Here is a 15458-nt window from a genome sequence, read left to right on the forward strand (position 1 = left end):
ATAAACAAAGGGGTGGGGTCATCAGTGACAGCTGGTGACCCTGTCCCTTTGTTTATTTAACATCGCTAAGCACCCACTGACTGACAGCTCTGACAGTGCCGATTGGTAAATAAAACAAAGGGGCGAGGTCACCTGTCATCAAATGACCCCGCCCCTTTGTGTATTCACTGTCGGTGGGAACCTGAGCTTTCAGTCGGCGGGTGCCAGGCAACGCTAAATAAACTGGTGACAGTACGTGACCCCACCCCAATGTTTATTTCTCGTCAGTAGGAACCAGAGCTGTCAGTCACCAGGAGGCAAGCGTCACATGCTGACCTCTTTTTTGTTTGTTTGTTTTTTCTGGTCAGCAGTCCCTGTTCATCATGGCTGAATTTCTTTGTTTAAGGGGGGGGGGGGGGTTAATAAAGGACTTGTTAACAACTGTCTACTATTTTTGTTTACTTTTCACATTGTTTTTGGTGAATGAGTAAAAGGGAGCTTCTAGATTTTTAAAAGACCCATGTCCGCACCGACATAACCACCACCCAGGGTTATGGGGAAGAGGCCCTTGTCCTCATCAACACAGGGATACAGTAATTTGGGAAGTGCCCCCCTTCCCCAAAGCACCCACCCATGTTATGGGCATGTAGCTCGATATGGTTCAGGAGGGGGGGCGCTCTCTCTCGCCCCCCCCCCTTTCCTGGCCTGCCGGACTGCATGCTCGGTAAAAGGTCTGGCATGGATTTGAATGCTGGCATGGTGACAATGTCTGGATCAGGAATTTAAGCACCACACCGGAATGTTCAAGTCCAAAATGCATTCCATACATAAAGTAGATACATAGCCACTGTGTTTCGGGGACCAGACATTGCCCCCTTCATCAGGGCATGGAGATTTTAGCAAAGAGTCTTCTATATGCTTGAGATGTGTCAGATACTGTCCCTCTTCTCAAAGATGACCACACTTTTTTCAGTGTTGCACGTTGTATCCACTACCCGTGTAGAGTATGTTTCAGTCTTCTAACGGGATACGCAGACAGCTTTTCCTTGGTAACACTCAATGTATTCCTCCAGAATCTAAAAAACAAACTCACCAGAAGTGGTGGACCTTTTAGGCCTGAACTTTGGGAAAAGACAATTTTTGGACATTCGCTATGTAAAAATAAATGATGGTGCCCCATGTGGATGCTATTGTGTCTGATTAAACTCTTATTTTACTTCATCCCATACACCCATACTGTAGGTGGCAAACTTCCGATACTGATACTGACAGGTCCAACTTTAATACAGTGATGGTAGCGGATTGCTTGTGCTCCACCTCGTCCATTCACAAAGCGTCTTAGTTTATTTTTACAGAATACAAGTGGTTCTAATAATGTACGAGGGGAAGGAGGGTATCAAGTACCTGCTTAGAAGCCAAAATGACCAGAAGTCTTCTCTTACACCTCTGATTCAAACATCCTTGGAATGGTGTCAGGGAAAAAAGGCACAGAGTGGCGTGGATGCTGGGTAGCCAGTCCACAGGTGCTCATTTCTGATAGCCTAGTTTTTGCCCAGGAGGCTGCCTCAGGCCCCAGACAATATATGCACCTTTCAGCCACCCACTGGCCACACTTCCCCAGGGATTGGCTGAAACAAAAGAAATATTTAGGCTGCTGATTTGCCTTTCCCAACCCACTACATTCTAGAATCTTCCAGAAGGTAAAGGGAAACAGTCATGCCTGCAGCCAGTGAAGCCCAGAGCAAAGCAATCACAAACTGCTCCACTGATTACAGGGTAGCCAAAAAAACTAAATTTACCTAACCTTACTAGCAATCTAACTAGAAGCGTGCTATATGAGGTAGATGACTTGGTGGATAGGTGCTCACAGAGGCAAAAGGGTAGATCACTGATTAACTGGGTGAGGTTCCTGCCGCAGAGCAGACTGGAACAGCAACTGGTAGGAGCACCGGAACCCATGACATGCTATAGACCATGTACGAGTCAAGCAACCGGGAAGACCAATAGCAGGCCAGGCAAAAGCATCATGGTCAGTTGACAGGCCTAGGTCAAACAAGGTAGTCATCAGAATCTTGGTCAAACCAAATTTCAGTAGAAGTAAGCCATTAATCAGGAGCTAGCCGATTTCAAATCAAGAATCAGAAGAGACAGGCCGTAGTCTGGAACTAGAGGAGGTCAATAGCAGCCAGGCAGAGCAGAGACAAGACCAAGTACAGGCTAGGTCAGCAATGGGAAAGCATATCTCAGGAACAGTTTCGGGGTTCAAGTCATAGAGCAACAGATGAAGACCATCCATAAACTTCCTGATTCAACTCTGTTCCTTAAATAGGCCATCTTGCACCAAGATTGGAATTAGGTGTGCGCACCTCATTTATTAGTGTGCACAAGTAATAAACGAGGTGCACCCTTGTTCTGTGTATTGACACATGTATTTTTCTGATTCCGTCCTGACACAGGGGTCGATGAATGTCACAATCTACCTCCGTCCATTCACAAAACACTGTGTTTTGCGCGAAAAGAGCACAAGACATTTTGTAAATGGAAATGGTGGAGAGCAAGCGATCATCACTGTACTAGAGCTGGAACTGTCAGTCCCAGCCCCAGACGATCGGCCCTTACAATGGTGTAAGGAATGAAAGAAGTAAGGAGTTTTACCCAATGCAGCAGCATCCACACATGGGACATCCATTGTTCGACCTGTTTATTTTTAAATAGCAAATGTCCAAAAACTGTTTTTATTCCTCAAGTTCAGCTTTGACAGAAAAAGTTCAAAAAACGCTCAGCAATACCCAACGGAATGGGCAATATCCTCCAAAAATGAGTTGCTGTAACTCTTCCGCCTCTTTGTGCTTCCAGCAACAAGTGCATTCAAGAGAACTATTCACTAAAACACAAGAGGGGAAATCTTGCAGTGCAATTTAAAAAATTGTATATTAGGACCAATTGTAAGCTTGTAGTGCACTGAGCTCTATGTATAATAACAGCAATCCTATATTCCCCCGACTCACAAGGCTTGCCCCAGGCTTCCTCTTGGCATAGATGCCTAAAGTGTGATGACGTATTTCTGTTGGCCCCCGAAGAGTTACATCAAGGAAAAGGTCTCAGCATATCACTTAGAAATTGAAACACTTTATACTAGTGGTGGATACAATCTGCTATCTGATCTTCATTGAATGGACTGTTACACATAGACTTTATTGTATGTTTTATGCTATATACGGGAAATACTGTACATATATTTATGAGTAACATCATAAAAGTTTTATTTATTGTGTTTATGTGCAGGATGCTTCAAGATATCTGAGTGCTGTTTTCTCTATGATTAACTACATACAGTTACCAGAATACAATTCCTTCAATTTGTCACTTACTGCACTGAAGCCATCTTGTCATTATGTTGCCCGTGTCCCTCTAATGCAGCCTTTCTCAACCTTTTCAACACTGAAAAAACCTTGAAATAACTTTCTGGTCCCAGGGAACACTTACTAAAAATTACTATATCTACAGCTCATGGTACATTAGTGTGATAGTCAGTGGGAAGAATGCTCCTCACACTTGTGGACATTGGGATAAATGACCCCCTTATAGATAGCTAAAAAGTTCAATGATGTCAGTGGGAGCTTATCTGAGAGGCCAAAATTGCTCAATGCTCAAGGAACCCCTAGCAACCTCTGAAGGGGCCCTAGGGTTGTATGGAACCCTGGTTGAGAAACCCTGTTCTAATACAGTATCTCACAAAAGTGAGTACACCCCTCACATTTCTGTAAAAAAATTATTATATCTTTTCATGTAACAACACTGAAGAAATGACACTTTGCTACAATGTAAAGTAGTGAGTGTACAGCTTGTATAACAGTGTAAATTTGCTGTCCCCTCAAAATAACTCAACACACAGCCATAAATGTCTAAAACGCTGGCAACAAAAGTGAAAATGTCCAAATTGGGCCCAAAGTGTCAGTATTTTGTGTGGCCACCATTATTTTCCAGCTCTGCCTTATTCCTCTTGGGCATGGAGATCACCAGAGCTTCACAGGTTGCCACTGGAGACCTTTTCCACTGGTAGAGACCTTGCGCTCCTCCACCTTCCGTTTGAGGATGCCCCACAGATGCTCGATAGGGTTTAGGTCTGGAGACATGCTTGGGCAGTTCATCACCTTTACCCTCAACTTTTTTAGCAAGGCAGTGGTCATCTTGAAGGTGTGTTTGGGGCTGTTATAATGTTGGAATACTGCCCTGCGGCCCAGTCTCTGAAGAGAGGGGATCATGCTCTGCTTCAGTATGTCACAGTACATGTTGGCATTCATGGTTCCCTCATGATCTGTAGCTCCCCAGTGCCGGCAGCACTCATGCAGCCCCAGCCCATGACACTCCCACCAACATGCTTGACTGTAGACAAGACACACTTGTCTTTGTACTCCTCATCTGGTTGCCTCCATACATGCCTGACACCAACTGAACCAAATAAGTTTATCTTGGTCTCATCAGACCACAGGACATGGTTCCAGTAATCCATGTCCTTAGTCTGCTTGTCTTCAGCAAACTGTTTGCGGGCTTTCTTGTGCATCATTTTTAGCAGAGACTTCCTTCTGGAACGACAGCAATGACAGCAATGCAGACCAATTTGATGCAGTGTGCGGCGTATGGTCTGAGCACTGACAGGCTAACCCCCCACCCCTTCAACCTCTGCAGCAATGCTGGCAGCACTAATACGTCTATTTCCCAAAGACAACCTCTGGATATGACGCTGAGCACGTGCACTCAACTTCTTTGGTAGACCATAGTGAGGCCTGTTCTGAGTGGAACCTGTCCTGTTTAGGGATGAGCCGAAAACCCCCCGGTTCGGTTCGCACCAGAACTTGCTAACAGACAAAAAATTTGTGAGAACACCGTTAAAGTCTATGGGACACGAATGTGAAAAAGCAAAAGTGCTCATTTTAAAGGCTTATATGCAAGTTATTGCCATAAAAAGTGTTTGGGGACCTGGGTCCTGCCGTTTTTTCAGGAGAAGTGATTTTAATCATGCTTAAAGTGAAAAAATAAAAATGAAATATTCCTTTAAATATCATGCTTGGGGGGTGTCTTTAGTCTGCCTGTAAAGTAGCGCATTTTTTCCCATGTTTAGAAAAGTACTGCAGCAAAATTACATTTCTAAAGGAAAAAGTGTCATTTAAAATTGCTCACGGCAATACACATAAAAAAATCATTTAAAAAACAGCGCGGGTTCCCCCCCAGTCAATACCAGACCCTTTGGGCATGGTATGGATATTAAGGTGAACTTCACTCCAAAGTTTTTTTTTTAAATGGCAAAGGGCCTGGTATGGACATGGGGAACCCATGCAGTTTTTTTCTTAATTCTGTCATAGGGCTCCCCTTAACCACTTCAATACACTATATAATATTTTATACACTGCACTATATGCCCTGCACTGTATTATTTATACTACACTGAGTGCACTATATACTCTGAACTGCAGTATATCTACTATACGGACTGCACTCATGGCGGTCTTTAACGCAGGGCAAATGGGGCATCTGCCCAGGGCCCATTTATTTTTTATTGGGGGGCCAAAGCATTGAGCCCGCACTACCTGCAAATTGGGGCCCTGATGACGGCTCTGCAGAGCACGCAGAAGACATGGGAGGCTGTATTCACGAGCTAGCCAGCAGAGAGGGGGCGGGGCCGGGAGCTCCACTGATGCTCTGACCCCGCCTCATGCAGCCTGTATGCTCGGAACAGAATGGCTGTAGTGAGAGCAATCATCAGAGTAGGAGCGTCAGTGGAGCTCCCGGCCCTGCCCCTCTATACTGGCTGGGGAACTCCATGCCCCAAGCTCCACCGATGCTCTAACCCCGCCACATGACTATATGCTCAGGGGGGAGCAGTTGTGAGAGCAGAGAGTGGAAGCCCCGCCCCCAGACCTCTGACTGTATGCAGGGCCCAATCAATATCAAAGACAGCCCTGACTGCACTATATACTCTGAACTGCAGTATATATACTATACGGACTGCACTATATACTCTGCTGAAAAATTGGGCCTTAGGTGCTGGTGGTGGCAGAACACAGTAACCCCGCACAGTTACTCTTGTTGAGTGCAGGAACGGTCCCTGCTGTTAAATATTATTTCAGAGGCTGCTTGCCCACTTTTAGTGGCCTGTGAGCATCTGCCTCTCCTATATGGTCTTGACCACTGTGCTGCAGCTCAGTTTCAGGATCTTGGCAATCGTCTTATAGCCTAGGCCATCTTTATGTAGCGCAACAATTCTTTTTTTCAGATCCTCCGAGATTTCTGTGCCATGAGGTGCCATGTTGAACTTCTAGTGACCAGTATGAGAGATTGAGAGCGCTAACACCAAATTTAACACACCTGCTCCCCATTCACACCTGAGACCTTGTAACACTAACGGGTTACATGACATTGGAATGGCTAATTGGGCCCAATTTGGACATTTTCACTTAGGGGTGTACTCACTTTTGTTGCCAGCGGTTTAGACATTAATGGCTGTGTGTTGAGTTATTTTGAGGGGACGGCAAATTTACACTGTTATACAAGTTGTACACTCACTACTTTACATTGCGGCAAAGTGTCATTTCTTCAGTGTTGTCACATGAAAAGATATAATAAAGTATTTACAAAAATGTGAGAGGTGTACTCACTTTTGTGAGATACTGTATCTCCCGTAGTATAATGAAGCCATCTTGCCATTATGTTGCCCGTTTCCCTCTAGTACCTAACTTACTAAAATAAAGTCAACTTGTCATTATTGCCTGTGTCCCTCTGATATCTTCTTGACTACATTACAGCCATCTTGTCACCATGTTTCCAGTGTCCCTCTAGTATCTTTCTGACTACATTGAAGCCATCTTGTCACACATGTTGCCCATGTCCCTCTAGTATCTTCCTAAATACATTGAAGCCATCTTGTCACTATGTTGTCCGTGTCCTTCTAGTATCTTCCTGATTGCATCAAAGCCATCTTGTCACCCTGTTGCCCGTGTTCCTCTAGTGTCTTCTCAAATACATTGAAGCCATCGTGTCCCTGTGCTGCACTTGTCCCTTTAGTATCTTCCTGACTACATTGAAGCCATTTTGTCATTATGTTGCCCATGCCATGTCCCTCTAATATCTCCCTTACCACATTAAAGCCATCTTGTCACTATGTTGCCCGTGTTCCTCTAATATCTCACTTACTATGTACATTGAAGCCATCTTACCACTATGTTGCCCGTGTTCCTCTAATATCTCACTTACTATGTACATTGAAGCCATCTTACCACTATGTTGCACGTTTCTCTCTAGTATCTCACTTACTACATTGAAGCTATCTTGTCACCATGTTGCACATGTCCCTCTAATATCTTCTTAACCACATTGAAGTCATCTTGGCACCATGTTGCACATGGTGCCAGGATGCATACATTGAAGCCATCTTGGTACTATGTTGACCATGTCCCTCTAATATCTTACAACATCGAAACCATCTTGGCACTATGTTGCCCATGCCCACCTAATATTTCACTCACTACATTTTAAGCCATCTTGTCACTATGTTGCCTGTGTCCCTCTAATATCTTCCTTAGTACGATGAAGCCATCTTGTCACTGTGCTAATATCTCACCTACAAAACTGAAGCCATCTTTTCACCATGTTGTCCATGTTCCTGACTACATTGAAGCTATCTTGGCAGTTGGCACTATGTTGTCCATGTTCCTCCAATATCTCCCTGTTTACAGTGAAGGCATCTTGTCAACCTTGTCACAACATGCTGCCCTTGTCCCTCTAATATCCCACTTACTACACTGAAGCTATCTTTTCACAATGTTACCCCAGTCCCCACCGTCTTATTCTCTTCCTGTCCAAGACAAAGACAAATCTCTCTTACACTGTGGTTTCCTTATTCCATAAGTGCATATAATATTTGATTTTCCTCTGTCAAGCCTAATATGTACTGTGGCTGCTAATAACAGATGGCACCCCATCCCCCGATCCTGGCTTAATGCGCTACAGTATCATTTGTTTTTTAGGTTTTTTTTTTTTTTTCCTCTTGTGCTATTTAGTCTTTAAGCCACACGCATTTGGAACCGCGCTGCCACTTTGATTTAGTGCACTCGACTAATTTGCTTGTCTATACATGTTTCATCTAAAGAAAAGAAAACAGGCATGATGAAGGGGATGGAGGAGACTGTATATATGTACTTTACATAAAAATTAATGCCTTGTCTTCCAGCTGCATTTGGCTCTGATTTTGTGATCTGACCGTCCTTTCTTGTCAAAACATTTGGCGCATTCCTGGCAGCTAGCGGAAAAAACGTTAATTTGATATGAAAACTTACCAATAAAATAACACTCTACGGACTGAGATAATAATAAAAACAGATCTGTGATCTTCCAACATGGCCATACAGCCAGTGCCCAGATAAACATCTAAAAGCTCTTCTGGTCTCAAGTATATGATACTTGTAGGTTAAAATCCTTGTCCTTTAGATACAGGATCAAAACTTTTCACTATGAGGGCCACATCATATATTTTACAAATATTCAAAAGGCCAAAAATTATCAGTTTTATGAATAAATGAAGCATATTTAAATTAATGAATATGTTTTGCTTGGAGTTTTTAATGAATTCAGCATGATATGATTTAGAACAACAGAAAAAAAAAAGTCTTAATTAAAACAAAGCAAAAAATTCCCCCCTTACATCAGTGTCTCATCAGAGCCTCCTTAAATCAGAGTACCACCTACATCAGAGCCCCCTTACATCAAAGTCCCACCTTATATTGGAGTCCCCCTGTCACGATCTGGAGTCAGGCTCGTTGACCAGTAGCTATAGCAGTAGAGAGGCGCCCACCCACCAGCTGGATAAGACAAGAAGCATGTCACCCTAGTGGATGACACAGACTCACCTGAGGTGTGGTTTATAAGCACTAACTGGTCTTCACCAGAGCTCCTCGTGGTGGAGATGGGTTTTGCTGCGTGTTAGTACCAGGTTGCGGACCTCAGGATTGCCCCACCAGGAGGAAGCAAGGCCAGGGTCCAGTAGCAGATACAGCAGGTAGGCATCAAGAAGAAGTGCAGTCAGTCAACAAGTCAATGGTCAGTAAAAAGTGGTTGCAGGTTGGGATCAAGGAGAAACTTAGTCGAGAATTAGGCCAAAGGTTGGTAACAAGTAGTAGTGAAGATACAGATGACAGCAGGATTGACAATTATGAGATATTGGCTAGAGAGAGCACAATAATCTGGCAAGCAGGAAGTGAAAAGGCATGACTTTAATAGGAAGTTCATGGGAGGAGCAAAGGGTACAAGGTTCAAGACAAACACAGTTTAAGGCAGGATTATTCAAGGAGTTGTCCAGGGATCTGTCCAGTATTCCAGGTGATTCAACAAGAAGAGACATCGCCAGGAACAGCAGAGTTTGCCGGTTGAGATCCGGGCCCTGACACCCCCTTACACTATAGTTGGCCTTATATGAGATTCCCTTTCAGTGTCTCTGTACATTAGAGTGCCCCTTACTTGATAGCCCAAATCAGTGTCCCTCTTTACATTAAATTCCCCATCAAAGTCCACCTTTAATCAGAGCTCCCATACATCAAAGTCCCCTTACAGTGAAGTCCACCTTACATGAGAGTGCCCCTTACATGAGAGTCTCCATCAGAGGCCCAGATAAAAACTTACAGCAGGCCAGATTTGGCCCATAGTCCATTGTTTGGAGACCCCTGCAGATGGTCTGACCTTACCACTTTGCATGAATTAGTTGGCCATTTGGAGAGTGGCTGGCACTCTCAGCTCTTCTCTATTGGCTAGTAAGGTTTCCTATTAAACTAAGTGACCCGGAGATGGAATGGGGTGGGCAAGAGCACGGCCATGCCATCTCTATTTGTAATTTGGATAACAGAGTGCCTACTTGCTTTTGGTTTCCTGGGTTTCCCTTAACCCCTTGCTGTCAGCTTCCGGAAACCCATTAAGTGGCTGTTGATACCAGGTGACAGAGGCAGCTTCCCAATGATGCAATTTCTGTCATTGGAGCCTGTCCCACTGGCTCCTGTCCTGATCATAAACAGTGACCAGGAGCTGTCTTGGACAGCTTGGTCAGTATGCTGTGAGCACGCAATGAGCATGTTCTCAGCACAGAACCTCAGACCCAATAGATGCATAGGTGCAGTGGCTGGGCATACAGTATATGTGTTATGCAGTCAGCAAGAGGTTAACCCTTTTGCGCCAGAGCCTCCTTCCTCCTTTAAGGGGTTTAAGATGCCGGGAGGTGGAGTGGGGTTTCTGATCATGTGACTGCTGTAATCGACTGTCACAGCAGTCACATGATCGGAACGCTCTGATCGCAAGCAAGTCGGTAACTGTGTCGGGAGCACGCAGGGCTTGCACGCTCAGCACAGCTGTTTTTGCAATATTGCACGCAAATGTGCAGCCGCTTGGTGCCAATGCCCACCCGCTAAGAGGCCGCATATTTGCGTGCTGTTGGCGCCAACAGATTAAAGAAGATCTGAGGTCTGGAAGCTGTACCCTAAAATTTCAGGTAGAGGGCAAAAGACTAGTCACTAGTATTGCCTGTGGCTTCTCTGCAGCTGTTCTTTCCCCATCACTGACTTACCATGCCTTGTTTTGCACCCTGTGGAGGAGGCCATCTTGGTAGAGGCAGGGTTTTACTTCCTCAGAGCCAATCCAGCTAGGAGAACAGTAATGACATCACCAAATCTGAATGAGACCAGCAGTCAGAGGCAGCAGGGGATTAAATCTCAGACCCCCTACCCAGCCTGTGTGTTGGCAAGGAGCATGCTCCTATCAGCATGCTCCTTGCCAACTCATGAACTGATTAGCTTTTTGTGCTGCCTCTTCACGTGCCAGCCCTACTGTACAGGCAGAGGCTGATATTAGGTCAAATTCAGGTACTTGTGCTGCTTGCATTAAAAAAAAAATACTTTTAATTATGTATTTATGATTACAGAGCTGCATCTATTTGCATCTTTTATATCTGCCCAGAGTTCAGCTTTAACTGTCAAAATACAAGCAAATAATCAACAATGGTAAACGGTTGGCGCAGATATATTCAGTGCAAAGTTTTTGTTCTATAAATAAACCTGTGTTTTGTTCACAGAAAAGGTATTGTGTGACTTAATTATTCTCTTACAAGGTTGCTGAGACTGAGATGTCCCTTCATAAAACCGAATAATTAGGGATGATTGACAAGTGACAATCACATAATACAATATGAGTTAGGAAATGATGCAGTGATATAAAAGGCGGAGCGCACAAAACTTTCTACCATAAATAAACCACCAGGGAATCTTTAACTCTGTCTGCATCTCGCTTTCGGTTTCACAGTTAGTCAGGATGTCTAATGGTCCACATCAGAATTCAGTCTAGTACAACTTAAAAGCGTGCCGACAACACAAGAGTTTTGGTGTAAGTTTCAGGAACACGCTAGCCTGCTCAGGATAGTCAAAGAGCGCATCCTCTATGGAAAAAAAATACATATCACAGATCAATAGTTTTCTGCAGAATAATTACAGCTGAAAATGTTTTAGGTACACAAGGTTCCATGCATTGCATTCTGGGGTATATCATTTTCATTATAATTACAGCTTTGTAACTGGAGACATGGTGCAGTCTCTAGTGAGATCATTATTATGATCGGGTTTTGGGTTATATTGGGATAGGTTGAACTTAAAAAAGAATTCCAGGTATGGGTAGTTTATACACAGTTATATTGGTCCAGTTTAGACCAATGTAGCTGTGTATATACTCAGGGCTTTTTTTTTTTCTCAGAGAACAGGTGCACGTTCTCTCCCCCTTCTGATTCACCTCTTGTTTCCGCCCCTACCCACCTCCGAACATCGTTCCTTGGTTCAACTCCCTACCCATCTCCGAACATCGTTCCTTGGTTCAACCCCCTACCCACATCCGAACATCGTTCCTTGGTTCAACTCCCTACCCACCTCCGAACATTGTTCCTTGGTTCAACTCCATACCCACCTCCGAACATCGTTCCTTGGTTCAACCCCCTACCCACCTCCGAACATTGTTCTGTGGTTCAACTCCCTACCCACCTCCGAACATCGTTCCTTGGTTCAACTCCATACCCACCTCCGAACATCGTTCCTTGGTTCAACCCCCTACCCACCTCCGAACATTGTTCTGTGGTTCAACTCCCTACCCACCTTCGAACATCATTCCTTGGTTCAACTCCGTACCCACCTCCGAACATCGTTCCCTGGTTCAACTCCCTACCCACCTCCGAACATCGTTCCTTGGTTCAACCCCCTACCCACCTCCGAACATCGTTCCTTGGTTCAACTCCCTACCCACCTCCAAACATCGTTCCTTGGTTCAACCCCCTACCCACCTCCAAACATCGTTCCTTGGTTCAACCCCCTACCCACCTCCGAACATCGTTCTTTGGTTCAACCCCCTACCCACCTCCGAACATCGTTCTTTGGTTCAACCCCCTACCCACCTTCGAACATCGTTCCTTGGTTCAACTCCCTACCCACCTCCCAGTTCGGCCCTTTTCATTGAATACAGAACCAAATATCATTTTGTGGTGCTAAGTAGTTTGTATATAATGTGTTAATGATAACAAGAAAAGCAGTAAAATAGATCTGAACACAGAGGTCAACCGCTTTGCTTGTGTACCATTGAAAGAATGCTTTTCATTTTCTGAACGAATGCATTTTCTGATTGAACGAGGTGAAGTGCATGACATCACCACCATGCCTTTCCATCTCCTCCAATCAGAGAAGGCTTTGCCAATTGGGGATGGTGGGTCAATGACTCAAATAGCCAGTTTTCCACACAACTTAGGTGCCTATTTACTTTGGCCTATGGTCATTTTGGGATCACACAAATTATACATTAATAAGGCTTCACTCCTCCTTTACTGATAACAGGTTAGATGCAAAATGGACCCACTAGACACCCAAGGTCCATGAAACATGGGGATAAACTTAGTACGCTCCTGCACTCGAGTGTGGTGCTAAGATCTTATAGGCTCTCCACTCTTCTATTCAATGGTTACAATGCTCTCATGCCTTGCAGCCCTCCTGGGACTATGGGTATCGCTTGTAGCACTACAAAACAACAAAGAGAGGGCACACCAGATGATCATGATTTATTGATGAAAAAAAGCAAGTAATATACTTACAAACAAAATAGATAGGCTAGCATGTCAAAAGACCAAGATTGCCTGTCTCCAGATCCACTATGCATGTCCTATAATGGAGGGAGACCTCTTTTGCTTCTGATAAGGCTTAAACATTTCGAGGGACTCTCTAAACTTAATAATAAGGCTGTTGATAGCGCCTGCTGCAAATGTAATGCAATATGCCAAGTCAGCTATTAACGTCAATGGGCCTGACAGGTGGAATCCCTTGAACAGGAAGACACTTGCTGTTCTAAAGCTCAAACTATTTATGTGTTCCTCAGCCATCTTCTGGGCTCACCTCCCCAGGGATTGGTTTTAGCACCATTAATATTCATGCTGCCTATTTGCCTTGCTCCACTCCTATGTTCCAGAACTTTCCAGAAAGCTGCAGAGAGCAACCAAACCTGCAGCCTGTGAAACCTGAAACAGCCAAAAGAAAAGTAATAAATCAATCACAGCTTCACAGATTACAGAGGAGCCAAAAAGAAAGAAATTTGTCTAACAACCCAGTAACCTAACTAGGAGGGTGGTACACTAGTAACCAGTGGTGGCCCGTCCATACGGGACGTAGGGGTGCCACCACCCCTAATCCATGCTCCCGGCCCCTAATCTACATGCAGGGTGCCAGACGCATGGATTTCAACTGGGTTTTTTTTTTAAGCACGTGATTAGAGCCTGAGTCTTTAATTGGCTTCAAAAAAGGGTGGGCCCGGGGCGCAGAACTTGTGTGACAATAGCGAATTAATATTTCTTATTATCTTCCTGCTTCTCCTCCTGACCAATCAGGAAGCGAGTCCTGAGACTCAATTGGCCAGAGAATCTCAGGACCCACTTCCTGTTCAGCCAGCAGGAGAAGCAACGGCCCCGGAGCGAGGAGCAAGATCCTTGTCATCTGCCTCCTAGGGTAAGGAGGCCTCTGTCCTTCCATCTCCCGCGGGTGGTGGGAGGAACGAGTTGGGGAAATCGCCCTTTTCCCGTCCATCTCCTGCGGGGGGGGGGGGTGCGGGGATCGCCGCCTTCCTGTCTGTCTCCCACGCAAAGGGGGGGGTGGCGTTGGTCTGCCGCCCCCCCCCCCCTAAAATGTTGAGCACCAGCCGCCACTGCTAGTAACCATATCATTTACGGTACTATAGACAACAAAACCAATTGAACAACTTTGTGGGTTCAACACCATCTTTCGACTTTCCCAAGTGTCTTTTTATGTCTACCTGTGTCCCTTTTGAAGATTTTCTTTCAATTCCTGATTGGTAAACGGTTGTCAAAAGGATGGCAAGGGAAATCTCTCTATGGGATAGCAAGAACACCCAACAGAGGGCCTAATCCTTCTCTTCTCTATCCAAAATTAAAAGAAAAAAGTTTGGGCTGGACATACTGTACACTTGAATATCAGTAAGGCAAAAAGTAGCAGGAAACATCAGTTTCTGAACTTCTAAACTGTAAAAAAAAAAAAAAAAAAATGTTAAAAGTAAATTTTTAATTTCCGGCCATAGTAATCATATTGTTTATGTCTTTATAGTGTATTTCCGTCATCCTTCAGCTGATTGTCGCCGCTCTCCTAATCTACAAAGCATCCAAGAACATTGAATGTGACGATCCAGAAAGAAGGCTCAGTGACAGGTACTCAGGTCCAAGGTTGTCGCTGCATTTAAACTCGATATCTGGTACATGATCTTGTGAATTTTTACATTTCAACCACCAACGTGAAGATATTTTTTTGATGGGCGAAAATTGGTTTAGCTGAGAAAATTCACATGTTTGTTCCACATTAATTACCACTTTTTTTTACCATGAAAACGTCAGCAGACAGGAACAATAATCGTTAATTACCACTTATACCAAGACTTGCGGAGGTTGATAAAATAAAAAAAGTATCACTGAGATAAATAATTTTTCAGTTGTAAATTAATTTCACCTAAAAATTGAAAGGAAGGTGAGGAGCAGATAACTGTGTGATTTGTTTTACACAACATTTATGTGTTTTGTCATTGTGATATCTACAAGTCGCTTTGCAGCTACTACTGAGAAAAGTACTTTGAGTTCATGTGGATGAAATAGAACAGGGCTCTCCAAACTTTCCAAAGGGCTGGTTTACTGTCCTTCAGACTTTAGGGGGGCCGGAGTGACCAGTGGAAATAGAAAATGCCCCAGGATTTCCATGTGGGGACAGTCTTGTGCTGACAAAATCGTGAGACCTGTTCCTTCCAACAACCCCAGAGTGTGTCCTGATGAAGCAAAATAGCGAAATACGTTGACGCACAGGGGCTCACTGCTGTCCATTTGGTGTCAACCTTTTGTTCACGCCATACATTTGTGTATATTGTGTGTT

The 15458-nt window shown here is 44.3% G+C and overlaps 1 protein-coding gene across 1 annotated transcript in view; it reads left to right on the forward strand.

The window, feature by feature from the left end:
- The window catches only part of LOC141111785 (ninjurin-2-like), a 101896-nt gene that overhangs the window by 37562 nt on the left and 48876 nt on the right, over nucleotides 1-15458 (forward strand). Inside the window, exon 3 of the mRNA XM_073603920.1 lies at nucleotides 14649-14749. Coding sequence (XP_073460021.1) covers nucleotides 14649-14749 — 101 coding nt within the window. The remainder of the gene's footprint in view (nucleotides 1-14648; nucleotides 14750-15458) is intronic.

The sequence above is a fragment of the Aquarana catesbeiana genome, linkage group LG11 (assembly GCF_042186555.1).
Source record: "Aquarana catesbeiana isolate 2022-GZ linkage group LG11, ASM4218655v1, whole genome shotgun sequence".
Lineage (NCBI taxonomy): Eukaryota > Metazoa > Chordata > Amphibia > Anura > Ranidae > Aquarana > Aquarana catesbeiana.